The 25461-nt window shown below is 45.8% G+C and overlaps 1 protein-coding gene across 3 annotated transcripts in view; it reads right to left on the reverse strand.

Annotated features, from left to right (window-relative positions):
* The window catches only part of NEDD9 (neural precursor cell expressed, developmentally down-regulated 9), a 191012-nt gene that overhangs the window by 22540 nt on the left and 143011 nt on the right, over positions 1-25461 (reverse strand). For 2 of the 3 annotated variants that reach the window (XM_070457029.1, XM_020889886.2), the window contains one exon: positions 8793-9239. In XM_070457029.1, coding sequence (XP_070313130.1) covers positions 8793-9239 — 447 coding nt within the window. Of the gene's footprint in view, positions 1-8792; positions 9240-10022; positions 13080-25461 lie in introns of those variants that run through there. The other variant, XM_020889889.2, reaches the window with a different exon arrangement.

The following is a 25461-nucleotide window of genomic DNA, read 5'->3' on the forward strand; positions in this document are numbered from 1 at the left end:
TAGAACTATGTCCGTCAGCGAGGTCATGTCTCAGGCCTCAGAGCCCGCCCCTGGAAAGTGGAGGTGGTGAGGAACGCCTTAGGAGGCTGGTGGGGGGACTACATGAGATTAGGTATGTAACATCCCTAACATGCAAGCTCCGAGGGATCCCCGGGTCACCCCCACTTTAGATCTAAAATGATCTTTAAAACAATGAGTAACTTAATAAAACACTCAAGGTTAATTGGGGGTAAATGTGAAAACAAAAAACTGTTCTAATAGCTGGTTTAAGTATGCCATGCTCTAAGGAAACCAAGTGCTATAAAAATGATTCAGACAAACCAGACGTGAGTATGGCCTTACTAAGGGGTTCTTTGTTCCAAAAGTTGATCTACTGTGGATCCCTTTAAGGGGGGAGGGGACCCCTTGTGCTCTTCAGACGTTGCTGGAGTCACAACTTGGAAGGAAGACATACCTTCCTGAGTCACACCTGTGCAGTGAGTCACACTCAGATAGGAGCAGCCTGCCTCTCTGGATGGGGGCCTGGACCACGAGGTTTATGGCACAGCTATTCAGAACCAAGTGCATTTCTTTCTTTTTCTCCTATTTCTTTGGCCACCCCTGTGCGGCATGCAGAATTTTAGCTCCCCCACCAGGGATCAAGCCCGTGCCCCCTGCAATGGAGGAACAGAGTCTTAACCACTGGACTGCCAGGAAAGTCGCCCAGATGCGTGTCTGATTACACCTACTTATATAAGCACAATGTACTCAAACTAGTCTGCTTTTAAAGATATGTTCAACCAGTAGTGTCTCCGTTTTACCATCAAATCACCAAAATTTATGTATTGTTTCTTCTCCCTCACAAATAGAGCATTGTCTACTAGGCCGGACAATACACTGCCTATGATGCTGACCCGTTCTCTCCGATAAGCACAGTCACGAAGCATGAAGTCATTCTAGAAGGACGGGACACTACCTCTGTTTGCTTTGGTGTGAGTCTGTAAGAAGTTACTAAATCATTCCTAGAAATATGCATTATCTCTGAGCTTTGTAACCAGTTGCAATGAAGTTTGAAAGCTTTGGCACTGACCAAACAAAAAAGACCTTTGTTTGAAGGTGTTACAATTTGCTCACCCCACTGGTGTGGGTGACTTGATGGTGAAGAAATACTTTTCATTTTTAAAGTGATGTCACAGAGTCCTTGAAATGCTCAAGGACCTCCAATTTTGTGTAAGATTTAAATTAAAAAAAAAATTATTTGGTTGCATCAGATCTTGGGGCATATGGGATGTAGTTCCCTGACTAGGGATCTAACCTGAGCCCCCTGCATTGGGAATGCAGAGCCTTAATCACTGGACAACCTGGGAAGTCCCTAAAGATTTAAATTTTATCTTGATTTTGAAGGTAGAGATATTAGGTGAAAGTCCACTTTTCTGCATACCCCAGAGAGCCACGTATTGAGGGAAAAATTCATTAAATTAAACTATCTTTATCTAGAAATGAACAATTCTGGAACAGGATCATAGTTTATTGAGTTTATAAGTGAAGGTACCCTCTACCTTGTCAAACTCTGATTCTCCCCAATATTATTCAGGGTGTGTATGTATCGTTTTGTGTGTGTGTGTCCATGTGTCTGTCTAGGAAGTGAACAAAGGAAAGTGAGGTGGAGTCAGAGTTTATCTTCTCTATTTCCTTTTAATCTATTTTAACTTGTCGGTAGGCGAGTCATACTCTTAATAGCAGCTAGCTGGTTGGTAACTGAGAGCTGTCCCGGACAACCAGATTTCCCAATGCTTCACATCCCAATAAGGGAAGTCCTCTGCCCCCTAACCAAAGGCTTCGGGGGTGTGTGTAATTTATGATGACTCAGCGTCTAAGAAGGCACAAACGTTGCAGCTTCAACTATTTATGGTTCTTATATTACCTTTCAAGGAATGGGCCTGGAAGACCTGGCTAAAGTCTTTGAATCATTTCCTGCCAATATCGGGCTATGTCTCATTTTGGAAGGTAGGAAGTAGTCTTTATAAGGATGATGTCATGGGGTTTAGATAAATCTTAAAGGTTACTTGAGTTGTCTACCTGGAAGCAGAATGTGCCGGGCCTAGTCTATCACACACAGTATAAAGGTGGGCTCTTTCAATGGGCCTGTGAGCTGTGGTGGTAGTGGTCAAGAACTCGCTTGCCAATACAGGAGATGTAAGAGACTTGGGTTTGATCCCTGGGTCAGGAAGATCCCCTGGAGGAGGGCATGGCAACCCACTCCAGTATTCTTGCCTGGAGAATCCCATGGACAGAGGAGCCTGGCCGGGCTACAGTCGATGGGGTTGGTCTCAAAGAGTCGGACATGACTGAAGCGACTCAGCACACATGCCTGAGCTCCCTTAAGATTAGGTGAAATCCACAACATATTTTGGGACCCTCCAGGAGGGAGAAATTGCTGGGGTGCAGAGAAAGCTTCCCAGAGGAGATGAGCATTGCAATGGGTTTTAAAGTATGAATAGGAGTTCACGGATAGCACAGAGAAGGGAAGGCGGTAAAGAGTCGCATGTGCAAAGGAGGCTCTGTTCCTCAGCAGGAAAAGTTTGGTTCTCCTCTTTCGAGACTATACGGGTGTTAACTTATCCTGTTGTCTAAATTTGGCAAAATGTATACAAGTTATGCCTTCAGAAAAGCTGAGTGTGACCTCAGCCATGTTTCGGATGCTCACCGGTGGTGAACAGATGGTATGATTACAGGAGACAGATGGTGACATTCTCTAAGACCCTCCTGGGGGAAAAGGACTGTGCATTATCTGACACGTGTCGTAACAGACTAACGCGCTGGACGCAGGATCTGACTTGTGTGAGCTGGCGAAGGGGTGATAAGATCAGAAACTTCTCAGCTATTTAAAGGTCAACTCAAATTAAATGCCTCCTTCCTTGCTTCTGCCTGTGCATGCACTCGTTGGCTTTATCTATGTGCTGATGGTTTGCGAGGAGCTTGGCCTACCGCTGTAAAGAGGCAGCCACGTCAGCCTGGATGGCAGTCTGGGGGAGAATGGATACATGCATACGTGTGGCTGAGTCCCTTCGTTGTTCACCTGGAACTATCACAGCATTGTTAATCAGTTATACCTCAATACAAAATAAAAAGTTAAAAAAAATAAAAGAGAGCCAGCCATGGCCTCTGCCTGCCTTAATGGAATTTATAATTTAGCCCAAAACTGATTTCAGGAAGATGCAAAGGAAATCTAAATCCACTAGTTAGAATAAAAGTGATATGTTCAAAGAATCGGAGAAACACACATAATTCCCTGTGAAGATCAGGCATGAAATGGGTGAACTCAGATGGCATGTTTTGAGCTTTGAGGCAGAGAAATTTACCTCTTATAGACCTTTGTAGACCTTGTGCTTTTGAAGTGTGAGTCTAAATTGTCCCCTCTAAACCATTAAGTTCAGTTCAGTTCAGTCGCTCAGTTGTGTCCAACTCTTTGCGATCCCATGAATCGCAGCCCGCCAGGCCTCCCTGTCCATCACCAACTCCTGGAGTTTACTCAAACTCATGTCCATCAAGTTGGTGATGCCATCCAGCCATCTCATCCTCTGTCGTCCCTTTCTCCTCCTGTCCTCAATCCCTCCCAGCATCAGGGTCTTTTCCAATGAGTCAAACTCTTCGCATGAGCCCCATATGTTAAGGACAATTTTTCCTTGAAAAAATTGAGGACACTTTTTAAAAATATAATTCAGCTTTTCGAAAGCTTGGACTATGAGTAACTCATTTAATTTAGAAATGCCTGTGAGTTCTTGGCAATCACAGAGCATATTTAGAAGTCTTTGCAAAGTGAGAAGAATCTAACCTACAGATTGCTTTCACATATAGTGAAATAGTTATGACATCTAAATGTAACAATGAGGTTGACATTGTGTTGCTTCCGGGACATTTGTCTAAATGTTTACTAATTTCTATAAATTTCTGTTTTGCAGTTTTTGTATTTTGGAGCCAACGTTTTTTATTCAGTGCTCCAAGGTTCTCGTAGACACTGGGCATTCTGCCCACAGTGCCTAATGGATATAGCGGCCCTGCACACAAAACTCAGAGTGAAAGAGACCAATGAAATTAAGTCAAGGTGTCAGTGTGGATGGTTTCCAGATAATTTGGGGAGTTCTTTCCACTCTGTGCAAAATTTCTGGAGAACCAAAGAAAGAGCCACACAGTCACGGGAACAGCATATACACTAGCAATAAAGCATTTGCATATTCAGTGCAGAGTATAAAACAGAGATGATCAGCTCAAAATAAACTCTGAGAAAGGACAGAAAAACACAATGGGGAGGCACTAATTTTTTAAGGCCCTCCTCTGCAAATCACTGTGGTCCTGGTCCTTTTCATACTGTGTATCATTTAATTCTCACAGCAACCCTAGGAGGTCCTTATGATTCTTCCCATTTGACAGATGAGAAAACTAAAGTCTAAAGAAGTTCGATCACTTGTCAAGAGATTTACAGCTACAAAGAAAGAGAACCAGGAGTTGACCTCCGCCCAGAGCCCAGGCTCTTCTCACAATGCTCATGCTGTCTTCTTTCAGGAAAGGGTGGGGATGATATGATTTTCTGTTTCTCTAACCACTGATTTAATAAGTGACGAATGTCATTTTCTGTGGATGGGATGCAGGAAGCGGGGTGGGGGCTGGAGTTTCCCGGAGAGTAAGGTTGAATTGATATGAGGCAGAATTCACTCTTTTTTTTTTTTTTTCCTGAGTGATTCATTAGTAGAAAATATGTGGATAAAACTTCCGAAGCCCACAGGCTGTAGCAGCGTCAAGGGAATCTTTTAACTGTGGAAAGTCCCGAATCACAGGTTGGAACACCTCCAGCCTCCTTCATAGCCCTGTCACAGCTCATCTCCACGTGCCATCCTGGACCACCTTCCCCAGCTATACCAGGAGCTTCCTAAAATCCCCAGCTTCCCCAGGGCCTGGGAACCTGCATTTCAACTCACCTTCCCTCTCTTCCTTGCTGAGAGGTAAATTTTAAAAAATACTTCAGTGGTTTCAGATTTTAGAACTACACTTCAGTGGTTCAGAGCCACATTCCACTGCCTTTCTTTCCTCTCCTTTAAGAGATTTTAAGGACTAGTGCGTAAGCCACCAGGAATGGCCAGTTCTGGGTTTACCACCATTTTGCAGATGGGAAATTAAAAAAGAAAACTGGGTCTGGGGCTATTTAGTTGAGTCAGAACCACCCAATGAGAACTCAAAACAAACGAACAAAATTCTTGCAGGGGGTTTGTCTCGGTACACACTTCCGTGTACCGAGAGACACTCTTGGGGCCTTGGCTGAAGTCATCAGTATGATTCTCACCCAGTGGGAAGCTCCTGAGTCAGAGATTTTTCTTTTTTTTTACGCACACAAATAACTTTTGCTTTATTCTTCTAAATCCCAAAGTGACAAAGATACTATTAATCAGTTTCTGGGTAGCATATAAGTATGCCAGTATCTTTCTCACACTGAAAATTTGAAGGGAGAATGAGTTTTTTTTTTTTTTTCTTTTATTCTATTAGCTTTAAAAATTGAAGAAAAATCTGTGGCCAAAGCTCAGACCAGATGGGCATATATGTTTTTAACAAAATAAGTTAAAGAAAGAGTTAATGTGTGTGTGCTACGGAAAAAAAAAATCATACCTCTTTACTTCATGTGTCAGTAATTAATTCAGTGTTTTTAAATTTTTCCACAAAAGATTATCTTCTGACTTTAATGTGAGAAAGCTGAGTGTAAGCAAAACTGTATTTCATGTTTCATTCTCTTAAATAATCAATCACAAAGTTACTTTTCAACTCGACACAGTAACAGACCCTCACAGACAAGGATTCTGTAACTGAGGGAAATGCTGATGGAAGTTTTTAAAAAATTACTTTATTATTCTTTGATTTATTTTTATCATCTGGCTATCTACACAGCATATGGGACCTTAGTTCCCTGACCAGGGATTGAACCCGTGCTCCCTGCACTGGAAGCAGAGTCTTAACCACTGGACCATCAGGGAAGTCCCGATGGGAGTTTTTAAAGCAGCTGTTGGTACTCAGAAGATTAAAATGACCTGTTAGCAATCAAGCCCTCTCCACTACAACGAAGGAAGAAAGGAGGGAAGAAAAAAGGGGCGCGAGAGAGAAAGAGCAGGAGGCGTGGAGGGAGGGAGAGGAAGGGAAAGAGGACGAGCCCACTCCCGTGGGGCATGAGCGAGTGGTCCGGCTGACAGCATGGAGGTGGCAGCCCAGAGCCAGGGGCACTGAGACGGCTCAAGGTGAGGCCAGGGGTCTCACCGGGTGTTTGGCAGAGGAGAGCCCGGGCTATGCCTCCTGCCTCCCCACGTGAACAGCCTCAGACCTGGACTGCTCCAAGCTCCACCCTAGGGGGTCTGTCTGCCCCTGCGCTCCGTAAACCCTTCCCAAGGCCTGCAGCATCCTCCATGAAGGGCTGGCAGAGTGAGTGCCCTTCCAGAATTCGACTTCCTCCTATGGAGGAAGTCCTGCCTCTTGCTTGAGCATAAAACCTTTCACTGATTTTAGTTAAAAAACAAAAACAAGTGCCTGAGGGTAACCTCAGCACTCCGACCTCCACCCAAGGGAAGGTGTGTCAAAGTCTCTCCCCTTTAAGTGGATGGAGGGCTCGGGAGTCAAACTGCGGAATAGTTACGGCTAACAAAATGGGAAGAAGTCTGAAGTTTCAGACTTTTCAGGCTTAGGACGAAAAAGGTTTAAGTCTGAAAATGAAAACATGTCACCTTCCTGCCAAAATAAACTATGATGGAAGCTCAGACCCCACCACCTTTCAGCCAAGCATTTCCTGTCCTGCCACATCACCCCCACCTGCCTCACACCAGCTCCGATGAGGGAGGGCTATTTTTAAGATGCCAACAGCCAGGACCAAGAATGAGAGAAGTTATTTATTTATAGTTAACACCTCTCAAGCATTCTTTTTCTCCCCTATCTCCAGGCGATACAGGCCTGGCTTGACTCTCCCTTTGAATCTAAAATCCCTGGGATAAGAAGGACTATGAAATATCACAGGCGCCATCCAAGACCCCTTGACTGGGATCGTCATCCTGGACAACACAAGTTGGAAAACTGTTCACTTCTTGAGGCTCCCACACCAGCTTGTGCAACATCTGTGCTCTTGAGCAGCATTTTGTAAAACACACATTTCGTATAAAAGGTGACTTGAAAATACATTCGTGGCTTTGTAATTTAAAAGATTCCAACGGTAAATCCCCTACTTTTTTTTTTTTTCCAACAGAGGATTCCATTATCATGCAAATAGATATTCCATTATCTACCTGGGATTATAAACTCAGACTCTTGTATTGGGTTTTGCAAGGCAGGGCATGTGTATTTATCACATTCTCCGCGTCAACAAGCTCTTTCTGGTGTCTGGCTGGATCCTTTCATTCATGACTCAGTGATCTTTTCTCATTCTGTTAGATGAGCCCCTTCTTAAAACCAGACCTCACAGGACCCACTGCAGATCCTCGGAATTTGCCAGTAAACCAAACAGAAACGCCCTCCCTTGTAATGTGCACAGACGGTTGGTTCATCTTCCAGCTGGCTCCTACCCCCACCCACCTCCACACACACACACACACACACACACACACACACACACACACACGTTCAAGGCCATCACTTTCTTCACAGCTGTTTCCCCACCTGATATTTGGTGTTTGCTGATGTCTCTCGCTACAGTGTAAGTATTGTGGAGGCCTCATTCACTCTTGGATTCCTCACTGTTTCACAAGCATCGAAAATATGCTAGATGCTTAAAATTCATTAGATTGTCTGCTTATCTCAAATTCTTACAGCATTTGGAATTACAGAGTGCTGAAGAGATCCTTCATTTTTTTTTTTAAAGATTTTTTGATGTAGACCATTTTTAAAGTCTTCTTTGAATCTTGCTTCTGTTTTATGTTTGTTTGTTTGTTTGTTTTTTCTTGTCTGAGAGGCATGTGGAATCTTAGTTCCCTGACCAGGGACAGAACCTGCATGCACCCCTTGCATTGGAAGGCGAAGCCTTAACCATTGGACCACCAGGGAAGTCCCCTCACTTTTTTTTTTTTTTTTTTAGTATGATACCTTCCTAAACACCCTAGCTCCACTATTTTCACCCACAGCCTCAGGCATCATTACAGGAATTACTCGAAGGACAAGAGGCTGGCTCTTCTCTGAATTCACCAGTCTATGTGTTAAGTGAGTCGACCTTGAGGCTGACAGCTCTCCAGAACGCGGTGGTTGGCATCACCCCCTCCCCCTTCCTTGCGGCCTCCACTTATCATGGGCTCTTTGCGCAGCCAGGCGTGTGGCGTCATGGCCGGTGGGGTCATGATTCAGCTCTTAGTGAAAGGAGAGTCCTTGCTGCCTCACTGTGCTCATGCAAAGTATGGTGCCTTGTACCACTCAAGGGAGAAAGAGAAAAGACTGGAAACTGTGGAGTGCAGAGCCCACGTGTAAAAGCAGGTCTATCAGAAAGATGGAAACACTTGACGATGTGGTATAACCTGGCACAACTCAGGAACTCGTAAGGGCTGTGGATCAACAGTACTTGGCATGGGGTGGGTGTTCAAGAAGGTTTTACTGACCAATGAATGGAAAAATGATGCCCCCCCACCTCAAAAAAATGTGCAAGCTAGAGTATTCAGATATTCTTACTTCTTGGAAGATTTACTTCTTCAACGGGCTTCTTGGAAGCTCCAAGTTCTTATTTTAGGAGCACACACACACACACACACTTTGACTGCAATGCAAAAAATTAAATAAGAACAGAAATCCAGCTGTTGTTCACTCACCTTTTTACTTAGGTGGGGACCGTTAGCGCCCCCAGCGCCTCTCTGCCCTGAAGGTGGCACCTGATACACATCTTGTTCCTGGGTCCCATGGCCAGTGGGGACTTGGTAAATTCCCTGATTTTGGTAGGATGGTGGCACTTGGTAGATGCTGTCTCGAGGGGCGCCCTGTGGGTTTGGTATTTGATAGAGCTTCTGTTGGCCAAAGGGTGGCGGCCCCAGTCCCGACGTGGGCAGGTCCTGATTGGAGGAGGTCTCCTGCACGGGGCCAATCAGAAGCTTCACACGGTTGCCGGGGACAATGCCCTGCCTGCCGTGTAAGGAGCACAGCCACCATCCCTCCAGTCCCCCCGTGTTCTGCTCGATGACAGTCAGGATGTCTCCCTTGCGGAAAGCCAGCTCCTCGGCACACTCCGGGACATTGTCGTACAAGGCTCGGGCCATAAGATTCTAGGCAGGAAAGAAGAGAGGGGGAACGCAGGTTAGCAGATGAGCTGAGTCCCTGAAACAACTAAGCCCATGCTCTTATGGAGAGGCACACTTCCTGGAAAGAGGAGGATCCGAACAATAGGCTGTAAGGAGAAAAACAGATGGTGCAGACAAAAGACAGATCCATATACGTACTGTGTCTGCCACCAATGACATCAGACCGCCTCCTCGGAAAAGCTCGGAACACCACTGGGCGCTGCGTCCCAGCAGCAGAGGCTGTGCCAGGGGAGTTACGAGGAGCTCGGTGAAGAAGCAGGAGAGCGGTTCTCTCCCCAAAGCATTTTTCCTCCGTGCTTCAACCCAGCCGAAGGAAGAAAAATATATTCCAAGATATTCAAATGGACGACAACAGATTTTTTTTTTTAAAGTATATCAGAGGTAAAGAGAGTCAGAGAAAGTCCCCCCAGACAAACAGCACAAATGGTGTTTATATCCAGTGTTAAAATGGAAACAGAAGTACACTGATCTCTGCCTTGGCAGGCCTTAACAATTCTTACTCTCAGTTGATCAAGAGGCCCTTGGATACAAGGAGAATCTACAAGCGGGGGATGTTTCCATGATAATCCCGTGCAGAGTGCAGCGTGACAGTGGCCCACACCTCCAGACCTGAGCGTGTGGAGCTCCAAAGAGGTTACCCCATGTGGGCAGGTAGCGGCCACCCCGTCCCCTCTGGTGTTTTATTCCCACCTTTCCTGAGGGCCCCTCCTCACCCCGCCACTTTATTTCCTCCTTCTTGAATCTCACCATTCACATCGGAAAGGCTCTGCCTTCCCCTTTCATGGGCCCCAGACACTTTCTCTCTTTGTATGAAGGCCCGTCTGGCACTTTCAGTACTCAGCAGACAGCCAAAGTAGGCATTCGGCGGGGAGCGGGTAGGCAGTACATGCCGACGTTCTTGGAAGCCTTTCAAAGGCTCAGCGATTTCATTTCTTGGCATCAGTCACGTCTCGAGGCACGAGGGTAGCCTTCCCCACCCCGATGCCAGCTCCTTCCCAGCACACACAGAGCCCGGGAACGTTGCAAATTCATCTCCAGCCATCGTAAAACTCAAAGTGGTCTCTTCAGGGCTTCACTAGATAGTCAGGATGCCCTCGATGTTGGGGTGATGATGATCAGCTGTGGATCAGCTGATGACGATCAGACTGCCGATTGGATGGAGTGTGCTCTGACAACACACCCGTGGAATTTGGGGCTGTTGCTGTTTGGACTTCTGCCCCCCTGTTTTCTTCTCTAAAAATGTGGATTTGATCTTTCAGCCTCCTGCTTTTCAGCCCTTCATCACTGACACGCACTCACCATCTCCCCTTGTACTATGCCCCATAACCACAGGTCCCGTGCCGTGGGCTGTGCGATGTGAGGGGTCTGTCCCCTGCTCAGTGGTTGGGGACGTTCCTACTTTTACTCTGTTAAGCAAGCTCCTATGAGCACAGTGCAACGCTTAACCTGAGGAAAGGAGATGAAGCCCTGGAACTCAGCACCCAGGAAGCCTGGTGATGCTCTTTTTAAGAGTAAGACTGAGGTCCTTGTTCTTGACAGTTTTCGGATCCAGGAAGTCTATGATATAGACAGGCGAGCAGAAAAGGGAAGTTAAAGGATGCTGAGGGGTTTGTGTTCCAGGTGAAAGTTGTACTTGGTATTTATATTCTAGGAAGACTTGGGTTTCTTCTAACAAAAGTCCACATACATAAAAATAAAAACACGCAGCACCATAACCATTTAAGGATGAGTCCTAATCCTAAAATCTCTTATGTTTCTCTTCTCCCATCTTGTGGGTGATCTGTCCTTGAAGGAAAATTCATTGAGTTGAAGAAGACAAGACTCTTTTTCTCTGTACCTAAATGATGGGAAGGAAATTCAGTCAGTTCAGTTCAGTACAGTCGCTTAGTCGTGTCTGACTCTTTGTGACCCCATGGACCACAGCACGCCAGGCCTCCCTGTCCATCACCAACTCCTGGAGTTTACCCAAACTCATGTCTATTGAGTTGGTGATGGCATCCAACCATCTCATCCTCTGTCATCCCCTTCTCCTCTGGACTTCAATCTTTCCCAGCATCAGGGTCTTTTCCAGTGAGTCATCTCTTTGCATCAGGTAGCCAAAGCTTCAACATCAGTTCTTCCAATGAATATTCAGGACTGATTTCCTTTAGGATGGACTGGTTGGATCTCCTTGCAGTCCAAGGGACTCTCAAGAGTCTTCTCTAACACCACAGTTCAAAAGCATCAATTCTTTGGCGCTCTGCTTTCTTTATAGTCCAACTCTCACATCCATACATGACTCCACCAAAACTGTCCTGTGGTGACAGAACAGGAAGACAGCTGACCACTCTGGACTCTGTCCCCTTCTCCGGGGCCCATTCAAGGACTGGGAATGGCTGGCAAGGAGGCCCTAAGGCCTCCTGACATCAGGAGTGACAGGGTTGGTACCAGATCTACGGGAGTTGAGGGTCCAGAGCTTGATACTGGTGACCCAGAAGGGAAAGAAAAGAAAGAGACAGGGACTTCCCCAGTGGTCCAGTGGATAAGACTCTGCCTTTCAATGCAGGGGACCTGGTTTTGACCTCTGACTGGGCAACTAAGGTCCCCTATGTTGCTTGTGGCCAAAAATTAAAAACAAAAATAGAGAACACCAGAAGGGTGAAAGTCTGCAAGCCTCATCAGCATACATGAGGTCCAGGCATCTGGAGCTGGGTCATGGCTGCGGAGCTCTGAGAGGCACTGAAGTGGGGCCATTGACCACAACCAGCCTGAGGCGGATAGAAATCCCTGCATGAAAGCTATTCTAGATGCCCTTTGTCTCCTGTCCCTGTGACCCTCCACCACCACCAGCTAAGCAGCATGCTAAGGTTTCTAGACAGGCCGCCAGAGCCGCTTCTTGTGGAAAACCCAGGCAGCCACTTGTGGATGCACCGTGGCTGTCTTCTGACTAGCTCCTGCCCCGTGCCCACAGAGACTGGGATTCAGGGAGTTCAGTGAGGCTGCTAGAGAGGCACCCACTGCCAGCCTGCTGCCTCACATGCTGAGAGTTATTCTCAGCCTTGGCCAAATGGGAATAAATTATTTAATATCTGCACAAGCTATAGGGAGCTAGCAGTCTCCCACACAGGGGGTTACAGCTCTTTCAGAGGACACCTGGGCCCGGCCTCCCTGTTCCACAGATGAGGAAACACTTCTGGGGGAAGGGGACAGTTTATCATCTGCGCAAGGCCACACATCGGTGGTCAGAGATGGGAACAGAACTGTGGTCTCTTGGCCCAGTTCTCCTTCCAGGACTCTAGGCCACCTTAGCTCTACTTCATATTGTCCTCCAAACTGGGCTCCATTCCATTTTGCAGTAAAGCTCTGAAGACAGTGATTCTTTTTGTCATGTCTAGGGAATAAGTCAATTCTTGGGGCTTGGGGTCCTGGCTGTGTGACTTGGGCAGATTACTCCCCCGACCTTTGCACCTGAACTTCCTCATCTGTAAAATGAGAATGAGGATAACATCCCCATGTCATGGATTTGCAGTGAGGATTAAGTGAGTTCACTCAAGTCAAGTACTTGAACACCGTGGGAGACTTGGGAAGCGATGGTGACTGTTTAAGGTGCTGATGGTGCTTGGATGGTAAGCTCTCTAGCAGGTCACCAGCTCAGTTCACAATCAAGGGTTGGTCTCAGGCTAATGATGGTATTATATATACTTCTTTGTACATCTGATGTTTCTCTTGCTGACAATTACACTTCAAGAGAATTGTATCTTGAAGCAGTATTTCTCTGAATTAAGCATGAGTTCCGGTCACTGCAACCTCTTGTTGAGTGTTTGCCTACGAACAACAAAAGTGAAATCACTGGTTGATTCAACAGACCTTCTGAGACAAAGTAAAATAATAATAATAAAAGTTTCCCAGGTGACCCAGTGGTAAAGAATCTGCCTGCCAATGCAGGAGACATGGGTTCAATCCCTGGGTCAGGAAGATCCCTTGGAGAAGGAAATGGTAACCCACTCCAGCATTCTTGCCTGGAAAAACCTCACGGACAGAAGAGTCTGGTGGGTTACAGTCCATGGGGTCTCAAAGAGTCAGACACGACTTAGTGACTAAACAATGGTATTTCTGGAAAAATTTTATGAGGTTCCAAAAGAGTACCACCCATCAGCAAATGTGGAAAAACATGGGCAAAGAGGAAGCTTGACTTTTGAAAACACTTGATATACTGAGGCAAGAATTTGATAAGAAGATAATAGCAAAATTAACTTCAACCAGAACAGGAACCATCCCATTCAAAAGTGCACAGGCAACTCACAAACAGGCAGGTGAAGAGTTAATTTCCCTGGCGAGGACAAGGTGGAGGGACCTCTTGGTGGTTCCTTAAGGCCACAAAGTTAGAAGGTGATTATCAGCGTATCTCACAAAAACCCAGGCAAGGCACTTTGCCTGGTCAAGACCTACTGCTTCGCCCACTCTCCCTGGGATAGTTATCTCCAGGGCAGGAAAGGTCAACACAGAAACACATCAAGGAAAGATAAGAGAGCTATGTAATTCTATATCCAGCTGGATGGTTAGCCTTCAGAGCCTGGCAGTCAGAAACGTGGCTAGAGCTTGGCAAAGCACCAACACAGTCAGGGCACAGGACTCAAAAGCCAGAAGAACATCAAACAGTTACAGTCCAACTCGTTCACTTTACAAATGAGAAAAATGAGGCCCCAGAAGTTAATGATTTGCCAAGTCACCTGGCAAGACGGTCATAGAGCTGAGCTAAGAACTCGGGCCTCTTGTCTCCAGCATGAGAAGTAGGATGGTATTTAATAAAGTCAGAGGCATGCGCTACAAAAGCTGTGGTTCTAATTAGGATGGGAAATCTGCATTTAGAATCATAAATCCTACTTGAGGGACTCTAATCGTCTCTGCCTGCGGCGTTGACCCCACCCTGGTCTTCCTTGAAACTGTCCTGGGCGTCTATGCTCCCCATCCTGGTTCTCCTTCTTTCCTTGAGCTCAAAACCAGTCATTTTCCTCCTCCTCCACAGGCCATTTAAGAAAAATTTTTTTAAGGTTTATTATAATTTATTTAGCCACATAAATTTATTTAGCAGCATGGCATGCAGGATCTTAGTTCCCTGACCAGGGATCGAACCTGCACCCTGGGCAGAGGAAGTGCAGAGCCTTACCCCTCGACCACCAGGCAAGTCCCTATTTCCGCACCCCCCCACCCCCACCCCATCCTTTCAGTGGTCATGTTCCAAAAGGATCTCTCTCCTTTCTGAGCTTGCTCTCTACAGGACATCTCATTCATGCTGATGGCATCTAAACACACAGGTGACACTCAGACCTGCAGCTCCAGCCTCGATATTCCCTCTGCTCTCCAGTCCCACACTTCCCATCGTCTAGTGAGTATCCCCACCTTTGACCCAAGTGCAAACCGCCCTTCTCCTGGTGTCTCTCAGTGAACAGCAGGCACACAGTTGCCCTAGACTGGAGCCTCATAGGTTTGCTGAGTCACTCCACAACCTGAACCCCAATCAGCTGGGACCTGCTCATCCTCCTCACTGCCGCTCCCCACTCAGGCCCCCAGCGACTTTTCTTTTGGTGGGAGGGGAGGAGAGGGCAGGTAAGGCAACTGCTTCCCAACTGGTTTTCCTGCATTCAGCTTCTTCCCAGCTCCAAACCCATCTTCCGCAGCACCAGAAGAGTTCTCTTCCCAAAGTCTATCTCACTGTTTCCCTTTCTAATTCTTGGTGATAGCATGTCTTGAGATCAAACCAGTCAATCCTAAAGGAAACCAACCCTGAATACTCACTGGAAGGACTGATGCTGCAGCTGAAGCTCCAATACTTTGGCCACCTGATTCAAAGAGCCAAGTCATTGGAAAAGACCCTGACGGTGGGAAAGATTGAGGGCAGGAGGAGAAGGGGACGACAGAGGATGAGATGGTTGGATGGCATCACCGACTCAATGGACGTGAGCTTGAGCAAACTCCAGGAGATAACGGAGGACAGGGCAGCCTGGCCTGCTGCAGTCCACGGGGTCACAAAGAGTCAGACACGAGTTAGTGACTGAACAACGGACTTGGACTATCTCATTCAAGACCGAGAACTCCTTAAGTTCAGGGAGGCTGTTCTTCCTTGGGCACTTTCAGAACCAATGTCTGAAGCAGAATACACACTTATTGTGTTTGTTAACTTGAAATGGATTCTGGACTCTGATTCTGGTTCTCTACAGAGAGGGTGAAATGATTTTCTAGAGATGCCTGCGAGGTATGCGGTTGAGATTTTCAAATGGACGTGAGGAGATGAACTAACAGGACCAGAAAGATAAATGGTGCGTCCAAGTCACTAAGCCTCAAGGCCAGAGAACGTGGGAGGCAGCCAGCAGGAAAGCACCCGCCCCGCCCTCTTAAAACAGGATGGGGAGCCTGCGTCTACTGCACAGCCTCTGAGCAAACAGGAAGGCCAAGAGGAGCCGGCCATCCCCATCTGGTTAAATACAATGGTCTCTGTGAGAGCCTTTCTCTCCCTTCAGCGCAGCAACCTGCGTCTGGCGGTAGGTGACTGAGCACCATTCATGCTTTGCCAGAACGCTTGGCTTCTGCGATCCCTGGGTTCCCAGGCTGCGCCTGAGGACTGGGAGGAAAATGCCCTGCAGCGTTACAGCAAGCACCCGGAGCTCCGGACCACACGGTCGTTTCCATACCCTCTCTTGCCTGCCCTGCTACCAAAACGTCAAGAGAGCGTATTACTCCTACTGCCAGGGAAATGATCTGCGCTTCCAAATACGGAGACGTGTGACTTGTATTTTCCATGACCATCTATGCCGTTCTCTGAGAAGTGAGACACAATGGCTGGTGTGTCATCCTGCCTTTCCTCCCCTGACCCCGCCTGGACGGATAGCATCATCAATGGCCCAGCTTCCTCTTATTATTGACTTTGTTCTATATTTACCATGCAGGATCTCCTGCCAAGGCCTCAGGGCCGCCACATTCTCAACAACGTGACTTTCCTGTGCCCACCCCACCCCCCCAAAACTTTAGCCCTGGACTCCGGCAGGGACGCACACAGAGCAAAGGAGGAAACGGCCATGGTCAAGGAAATCAGTCCCCAAGGAAGTAGCTGGCGGGTGAGCGTGAGCGAGGTCAGTCCCGGGACACACGGGAGAAAAGCGAGAGGATCCGGTGTCTTTATGTCTGCCGACAAAAATCAGCTTAGGTCTTTTCCACTAGAGTTTATTACGAGATTCTGAATATGGTGTCTTGTAATAACCTATAATGGAAAAGAATTTTAAAAAGAATACAGATACACACACCTATGTGTGTGTGTGTCCATGGGGATTCTCCAGGCAAGAATACTGGAGTGGGTAGCCATTCCATTCTCCAGGGGATCTTCCTGACCCAGGGATCCAACCTAGGTCTCCTGCATTGCAGGCAGATTCTTTACCATCTGAGCCCCCAGGGAAGCCCTGTATGATCGCATGTACATATACAGCTTCCCAGGTGGTGCTAGTGGTAAAGAACTCTTCTGCCAGCAGGAGACTCAAGAGATGCTGGCTAGACCCCTGGGTTGGGAAGATCCCCTGGAGGAGGGAATGGCAACCCACTCCAGTATCCATGCCTGGAGAGTTCCATGGACTGAGGAGCCTGGCAGGCTACAGTCCATAGGGTTGCAAAGAGTCGGACACAACTGAAGCAAATTAGCACGCACGTAAGCATATATATATATATATATATATATATATATATATATCCCCAAATCACTTTGCTCTAGAGCTGAAACCTAACATAGTATTGTAAATCAACTCTACTTCAGTTAAAAAAAAAATCAGCTCCAGTCTGAGGGCCATCAAACCACTTTGGCTTCCTCCTGCTCTCATCTTTAGGATATAGTGGGATGTGAGATTTCCCCAAAGAAGGACACAGTCACGGTCCAAAACCCTGGATATCTTGCGAGTGTCTGGAGTTTTGATTCTTGGAATACCTGGTTTTAGACCTGGATTCTTTCATCAGATGACATCTGGAATGTTGAATTTTTTAAAGAGCTGGATCCTCTGGAGATTAAGTAGTAGATATAAGGCTTTCAGGTTTAGGAGTCAGAAGATATGATGCAGAGCGCATCTAAGGTTTTCTTCTCAGCAATATTTTTCCATTGCGACCTGACGGACTTTTCATTAGGTGCCCTGAACCAGCCGCAGAAGGGCAGCGTGACATCCCACGAGGTGTCTAGGAATACTAGTTCCTAGTCGTGTTTCCTGACCTCTGGGGAGAGGGTCCACCAAAGGTCCCTCTGCACCGGGACTGAATTTCAGTCAATAATTTACATATCCTGGAAAGTGCTTCTGAACCCCTATGATGGTCACAAAGCCCACACCAGTGTCTTGGACTCTCTCTGAATATTCATGTCATCTACTTGGCCCCAAGTTCTCACATCCTCTAAGATGTTCATTCCTGAACGGAAGATGCTTTAAAAAATCGTGGCCTTGGGCACTCGTCTCCCAAAAGTGCTCTTTGACCTGCAGTGACCCTGACACGCACAGTGCGGCTGCGCCCCGGGCATGGTGGCCCAGGAGGTGCCCAGGTTTGGTCCCTTCCACGTTGGCCTGCTCCAGTTTGGTGAGGGATGGTTCCGAACCCAGCATGACTTTGTGGTTCACAGACCAGAGGGGCATTAGTTCTTGGGAGCCAGTGAGAAGACAGATCTGACGCTCACTGCAAACCTGGGTATTTTTAATTAATTTATTAATTTTTGGCTGCCCTGGGTCTTTGGTGCTGCACACAGGCTTTCTCTGGTTGCAGAGAGCAGGGGCTACCCTTGGTTGCCGCACTGGGACTTCTCATTGCGGGGGCTTCTTTAGTTTCGGGGCACGGGTTCTAGGCGCATGGACTTCAGTAGCTGCAGCATGCGGGCTCAGGAGTTGCAGCTCTCAGGCTTAGTTGTTCTGAGGCCTGTGGAATCTTCCCAGACCAGGGATCGAATCTGTGTTCTCTGCATTGGTGGGCGGATTCTTATCCACTGTGCCACCAGGGAAATCCCAACAAATTTGGGTATCTGGATGTCAGAAAAATTTTCTCTGTTAACTAGATTTTGTAACATGATATGGAGAGCATAGTTGAGATTAAAGCAGTGTTTCTTCAAGTGCTGGCTTTCGTCCTGCCCTAGAACGAATGCTATATATTTACCCCTGATTTTTGAGGTCGATGCAGGACAGAAATATCCACATGCTGGGACCTGTTTACCAAGAAACCAATGGTGGCTGGGAGCAAACCCTCTGCTTCAAATAAGAAAAATGACAAACGGTTGTCAGGTGGTGTGGGTGTGTGTGTGCAAGTAAGTGTGTGACTTCACAGCCAACTTCTATTACGTCTTGGCTGGCTGTGGAAGATAGATTTGATTGCTGACATTAATTGAGAAAAATAAATCAGCTGCTGCTCACAAGTCTGATGACATGCATGTGCCTTTAAGAGCTCAATTCTCTGCTCTTTTGTGGTTTGGGGGTTTTTCTTGGGCAGCTCCTGAGAGTCTGAAAGAAGGTGGGAGAACACCTTGGTTTCTGTAGGTATTCAGAACCAGCAGTCACCCATGGCTTGACCAGACCCACTAGGCTAGAATTTTAGACTAAGAAGGGATCCCAGAGATCATTCTAGCCCAAGCTTCTTGTTTTACAGCCCAGAGGGTCTCCCATCAGATAAGCAGCAGAGCAGATCTAGCAGATCTGGTTCCCCTCTTAATCTCGGATGTTTTTCCTGCTGGACTAGGGTGTGCTTCCTGAGAACCTTCTCCATCTAAGAATTGAGTACCGTTGCTATTAAGCCTCAGAATCTGTAAGCATTTGTCCCAGGTTGCCTGGTTTTCATAGATTTAAGCATAGTGTATTAGCAAAGGATCAAAACCACGGGGAAGGAACAAATGCTTTTCAGGGTCTGTCCCTAGATAAATCTGACAGGCGCCATATAATGATGACGGCCTGACACCCACTCACCCAAAAGATAGGTTTTATTAACAGCAAAACAACCAACTGGATTTCAGCCAACATTACAGTGTTGGCACCGAATGACTTCTATTTGCCTGTCTAGACAAATCCCTCTAACACTCAGGTACTTGGGGAAGTGAAATGCGAATTAAGTCATAAAGGAGTAGGAGACTCTAGTCCACAAATATTACAATATAATTCCCCCCAACAATATTATTTCCCAACAGTCAAAACACACAAGTTGTAACATCTAATAAAACATATTTGAAAGAAGGGAAAGATCTTCCTATTTTCACCTGCCCATCTATCTTATCTTCCTGCATCAAGGTATGCAATCCTCAAGGTATGAAGTTATATCTAAACCCATGAATGCCTATATGTACACATGCTAGCATCTTTGCCTCCCAGCCAGAACACAGCTGATGTACCTTGGGTGGCACCCCTCACTGGAACTCTTAGATGACTCCTGACTTAGGTTTGGTGCCTGATTGTTATTATCCTACTTAATTTCTGAAGTCCTCAAAGAGTTTAAAAAAAAATGGATTTGTATACTTGGCTGAGCGGGTATATACAATCACATACTGTCAGCACTGCATTTGCAGAATTGCCTCAAGAAAGAGTCTTTAGATGCTGAGAAGCTAATCTTAGCTTCTCAGTTAGAAGAGAAAAGAGAGATGGCAGGAGCAAATGAAGGCAAAGAAGACCTCCAAATGAAACTGACAAAGCTGTTCAGTGGCTGGGGACACAGACAAGCACCTACGTGTATAAAGGATGCACTGGTTTATGAGAATAAAATAGTTTTCTGCAAAGTCCATTATTCATGAAGCATGCATTTAGAACTGGGCCTGGAAGAAAGCTATTGTATGCATTTTTATGTTACATATTGTATCTATAATAGGAAGATTGTTAGGAAAATGAAGCCAACAGAAGACTTCAGAGAGCTTGACTGGCCTTAGAGATGGTCTGATGGTTTTACACGTGACCTAATGGGGCCCCATGCTCCTTAGTACCTTGTGGAATCCTCTTGAACAAACTGGGGCTAAGCATGTAAAACGAAGCTTCCTTTTAGTTACAAACTGTTACATGAAGCCCAGCTTCAGTCATGATAAAATGATGGCAAACCGTTTTATGGTTGTATTGTTGTGTTTCTATCACCTAAAACCATGGAGGCAATTATTTTTAAGCAGAAGGAAGTAGGGGAGATTATAGCAGTGATTTTTCACTAGCGGGGAATTTTGTTCCCCAGGTGATACTTGGCCATGGTCAGACATTTTTTGTCATCGCACTGTGTGTGCACATGTGTGGATGTCACTGGTAGCTAGTGGGCAGAGGCCAAGGGCGCTGCAATGCACAGGATGGTCCCCACAAGAAAGAATCATCCAGCCCTAAATGTCAGTGGGGCTGCCGTGGGGAAACCCGCAAAGAAGGATGCACGCGACATCACTAAATCGATAGAGTCTAATCTCGGTCCTCATCTTGTCAGACTAATGACAATGAATCACTGCCTTTTGTGCCTCTGTTTCCCCACTTGCAAAACGGAGATAATGAACACGTTCTTTATAATAACATCACAAGGAGTCATGAAATTATATATGCAAAACACTCTGACTTCTTCAGAAGAAAGGGTCTCTATAAAATCAAAGCACAGTTATGATTACTGCACTATTATGAGCTCATGAAATTGCGTCTTAAGAACTGTACTCCTCCCCCTCAAAAAAAAAAAAAAAATTCCTCCAGGGAAAGAAAACAAACCAGAATGATCTCATCATGATTACACCTGCCACACCAAAAAACAGACACTGTTCAGAGAAGCTAAATTCTTTCCCTCCAGCAACAAAGTTAGCTGCGTCTGTAATTAAGATCTTAATAAGAGGGGGACGGGAGGCTGGATGCAGACGCCGCAGGCTCTGAAGTGCAGAGCCTTCCCGCCAGGTTTCAACAAGAACAATCGAAACACAGCCCCGCTCACTGCTTCGTGAGGTCTCAGGTGTTCTCTGCATGGTCCGTATTTCAAAGGGCTTGCCTTCATTTCTTCACTTCCGCAAGGAGAAAGAAAAGGACCATCTTATTATTTACAAGTGAGTGTGTGTGTGCTCAGTTGCCAACTCGTGTTGACTCTTCAAGGCCCCATGGACTGCAGCACTCCAGGCTTCCCTGTCCCTCACCACCTCCCAGAGTAAAATGTGATGTTGTAGATATTATTTAGAAGTGAATTATGAAAAGTGTGCCAGAATCCATTTTAGGAAAAAAAAAAAGCCCCTAGGCAATTTTCTGATAAAAAGCTGGAAAAAGTCAGAGAGAAAGCTGACCTAAGGCAAAAGGGATAATGCCCTGGACAGCCGATTGATCTTGGGAGCAGCTTGTGTTTAGTGTCCGGAACGACCATGTATAAACTCCCCAAGATGGTCCCCGTTTCAAATATCCTTCCCGGGGTTAGACCATCTGTCCCATGTTGGGGTCTGTGAAACATGGATATGTACCCACAGAAGGGAAATATATTTTAAACTAAAAATAAAAGATAGCCCTCCATGTATCTATCTTGTTAATGGATCTGCCTTGGTTGAATTTAGGATACAGGAGAAAGAAAGACAGGTACTGATAAGAATCTTGGGTTTAGTCAATGGACATGTTCTCTCATTGGCAAGGAATCGAGATCTATTCCAAGGGCATCTGGGCCTCTGTGGGACTGTCGAGCCGTCCAAGGTCACCATGGACGCCCCTGGGCTAACCGTGTCCTTAGCATCCCTTTCCCGGCGCTCACTGCACGTGGCAGCTCTGAGCGGGAAAGGATGGAGAATCAGAGAAGAACACGGAAGTTCTATCCCAGAGGAGCGCTAGAAGGGACGTGGAGATGGTTCTCTGCCAGTGTTGTTTCCACGGCCCTGAAGCAGAACTGGGCCTCTGAGTCGTTTCCTGCTGACTCTAAGTCACACCACGAATGACGAGCAACAGCAAGCAAACAAACAAAAAGCCGGTGACAACAGACTCGCTGACAGATCCCTGGCACGTCCTGGGAGGAGGCCGCAGAGCCTAGGAGCCCACTTTCCTGCCTCCGCAGACTGCTGGTTAAGGTTATTCAGGGGCTGAGAGAGGGAAGGCCAGCTCATTCTTTCAGTAGAGTGCAGAGCCTGGGAGCAGAGAAGCCTGAGGCCTGAGTCAGCCCCATCTTCTGTGGGCGTGAGGTTCTGAGTTCCGGGTAACACGCCGGCTACCACAACTCAGTGAGACTACAGCTAATTCATACAAGAGACAGCACTGGGTTTCCACATAACTAGAACAAGTAAGGAAAAATACGGTCTAAATACACATTGCTTTACTTAAATAGAAAGATCTGGTTCAAATCTTAACCGTATATGCCGTTTGGTGATCACAACTTAAGAGTTTCACAAATAATCCCCCCTCCCCAACACACACAACTAAGAGTAAAGAAAGGAATGAAACTCAAATTCAAAAGATGCTATTAAGCATTTTTGTGCTATGCTTGCACTTTTAGGTATTCAGGGTTGCTCAATCTTTACTTCTGCTAAGTATAGACATCAACATTCCACATAAGGAACAATTTTGGTAACATCTTATAACTATTACCTTGACATATTAGAAACATCAGGAGGAATTCTCATCTGCAACATACATACCAAGATCTACAAAGAAATAAGATGTCTTCAAATCAGTAAACCCAGCCTTTCAATAAGGATCATGAACCACCTACCTAAACACCATTGAGCACAATTCATGTACTAAATTAACTGGGGAAGAGGCTGAGAGAGGGGACTAGTCTTTTTGTTTGTTTTAAAAAAGAATAAACTGGAATTTAGTGGTGCATGATGTGTGTGTGTGTTCTCAGTTGCTCAGTCGTTCCCGATTCTTTGTGGCCCCATAGACTACAGTCCACCAGGCTCCTCTGTGCATGGGATTTCCCAGGCAAGAATACTGGAGTAGATTGCCATTTCCTACCCCTGGAGATCTTCCTGACCCAGGGATCGAACCCTGGTCCCTTGTGTCTCCTGCATTGGCAGGCAAATTCTTTACCACTGAGCTACCTGGGAATCCCACTCCATGATGAGACTAAGAATATGTATTTAAAAACACCCCACTGGGAGCTTTACTGGGTTGGCCCAAAAGTTCATTATATTGGAAGATATATGGAAAAACCCAAATGAACTTTTGGCCAACCTAATATTATCTCTATGATTAGCTGCCCCTCCCCCACCCCCTACCTCAACCATGAAAAATCTGTCACATGCTATCACTGCTTATATTTTCTGGGTAGTCTGTTCCATCTTCCTCAAAGTGCATGCCTCAATTCACCTAGATCACACTATCTGCCTTTTGAAAGAACTGCTCTTTCCAGTGTAGAGCGGAAAAGGTTACCAACGAACCATTTATCTTAAAATGAAGATTCCTCAGGAAGACAGTCTTTTTCAGCTAAGCTGTAATGAATGAGAGTGAAGAAGCTGGCTTAAAACTCAACATTCAAAAACCTAAGATCATGGCATCCAGTACCATCATTTCATGGAAAATAGATGGGGAAACAACGGAAAGAATGACACTTCATTTTCTTGGGCTCCAAAATCACTGCAGATGGTGACTGCAGCCATGAAATTAAAAGACACTTGCTCCTTGGAAGAAAAGCTGTGACCAACCTAGGCAGCATATTAAAATGCAGAGACGCTACTTCGCCGACAAAGGTCCGTCTAGTCAAAGCTATTATTTTTCCAGTAGTCATGTATAGATGTGAGAGTTGGACTACAGAGGAAGCTGAGAGCCAAAGAATTGATGCTTTTGAACTGTGGTGTTGGAGAAGACTCTTGAGAGTCCCTTGGACTGCAAGTAGATTCAGCCAGTCCATCCTAAAGGAAATCAGTCCTGAATATTCATTGGAAGGACTGATGCTGAAGCTGAAACTCCAATACTTTGGCCACCTGATGTGAAGAACTGATTCATTGCAAAAGACCCTGATGCTGGGAAAGATTGAAGGCAGGAGGAGAAGGGGGCAACAGAGGATGAGATGGTTGAATGGCATCACCAACTCGATGGACATGAGTTTGAGCAAGCCGTGGGAGTTGGTGACAGGGAGGTCTGGCATGCTGCAGTCCATGGGGTCACAAACAGTCGAACACGACTGGGTTCAGTGACTGAATTGAACTGTAATGTTCCCCAGGCGTGTGGAGTCCTCCTTTATTAGTAAGAAATCCTGCAAGGAGATAACTGGAATGTTCAAAGTAAATAAGATGGAGGTGGGGTTGTTGGCAAAGTATAAACGGGTTTGTTTTTTTTTTTAGGGGGACCCCTTTTCCATGCCCACGTTCTTTGCAATCATCCATTGCCTAGGTAACTGGTAGCTATTTTCTGCATTTTAAATTGAAAAGAGAGTTTTTCTTTCCAGTGGCCCCATTTTGTTTATCTTGGCAAGAAGGCTTGGTAATTAAGTCTATATGTTACTGGAGGGCTGGCATACCAGGGGCTGGGATTTCAAGCCAATTTGTTTAGGTTCCTTTCTAAGCCTAAAGTGATCTAAAAACAGATCATCAGCACCTCTAACTTTACACCTCTGTCACTTTGACTGCAGTGGGATAAGGGATGTGGTTTACCCCGAGCCCTGCTCACCTTCTGTATCAAATCCACCTTTGATTCTTTAGTCAGGAGTTTTCTCCTTTTTTCAGTAATATTTTCATTATGGAAAAACATTTCTAGGGAAGGTTTTCTCTTACATTTTAACCTACATAGTGCGTCTATCAATATACCTATATATGAGCATATTCTGAATATTGTATATATCTTATCAATGCGTCATACCATGGCTGCCGTTTTTAAATGGCTACTATGTGCTAGAAACGGATGATTTTCATATATTATATCCTTACAACTATCAAATGAGACAGGTATTATTACTCCCATTTTATAAATGAGGAAATGGAGGCTTGCCTAAAATTATACTGTTAAAAAGCAACAAAAGTGGGATTTAAAACAAAATCTATGTTTTTTCCAATAGGTCGTATGGGAGAAACTCTTTTAATAGCTATTTGTGTATTGCAGATAATCCAATATTCAATTCAATGTTTGTTGAGTACCTACTACAAGCAAGGGCCTATAACTTCAGGAATATCAAATCTTATTAGTAGCAATGAAGATACCAAAGCACTAATATATTAGCAAGTGGGGACACAGGTGTGTTGGTACACCCCTATGTCTGACGTTTGCATTTCTACAAGACACAACCAGGCCCATGGAATATTTAATAGTACTCGATT

The sequence above is a fragment of the Odocoileus virginianus genome, chromosome 27, assembly GCF_023699985.2.
Source record: "Odocoileus virginianus isolate 20LAN1187 ecotype Illinois chromosome 27, Ovbor_1.2, whole genome shotgun sequence".
In the NCBI taxonomy this organism is placed as follows: Eukaryota; Metazoa; Chordata; class Mammalia; order Artiodactyla; family Cervidae; genus Odocoileus; species Odocoileus virginianus.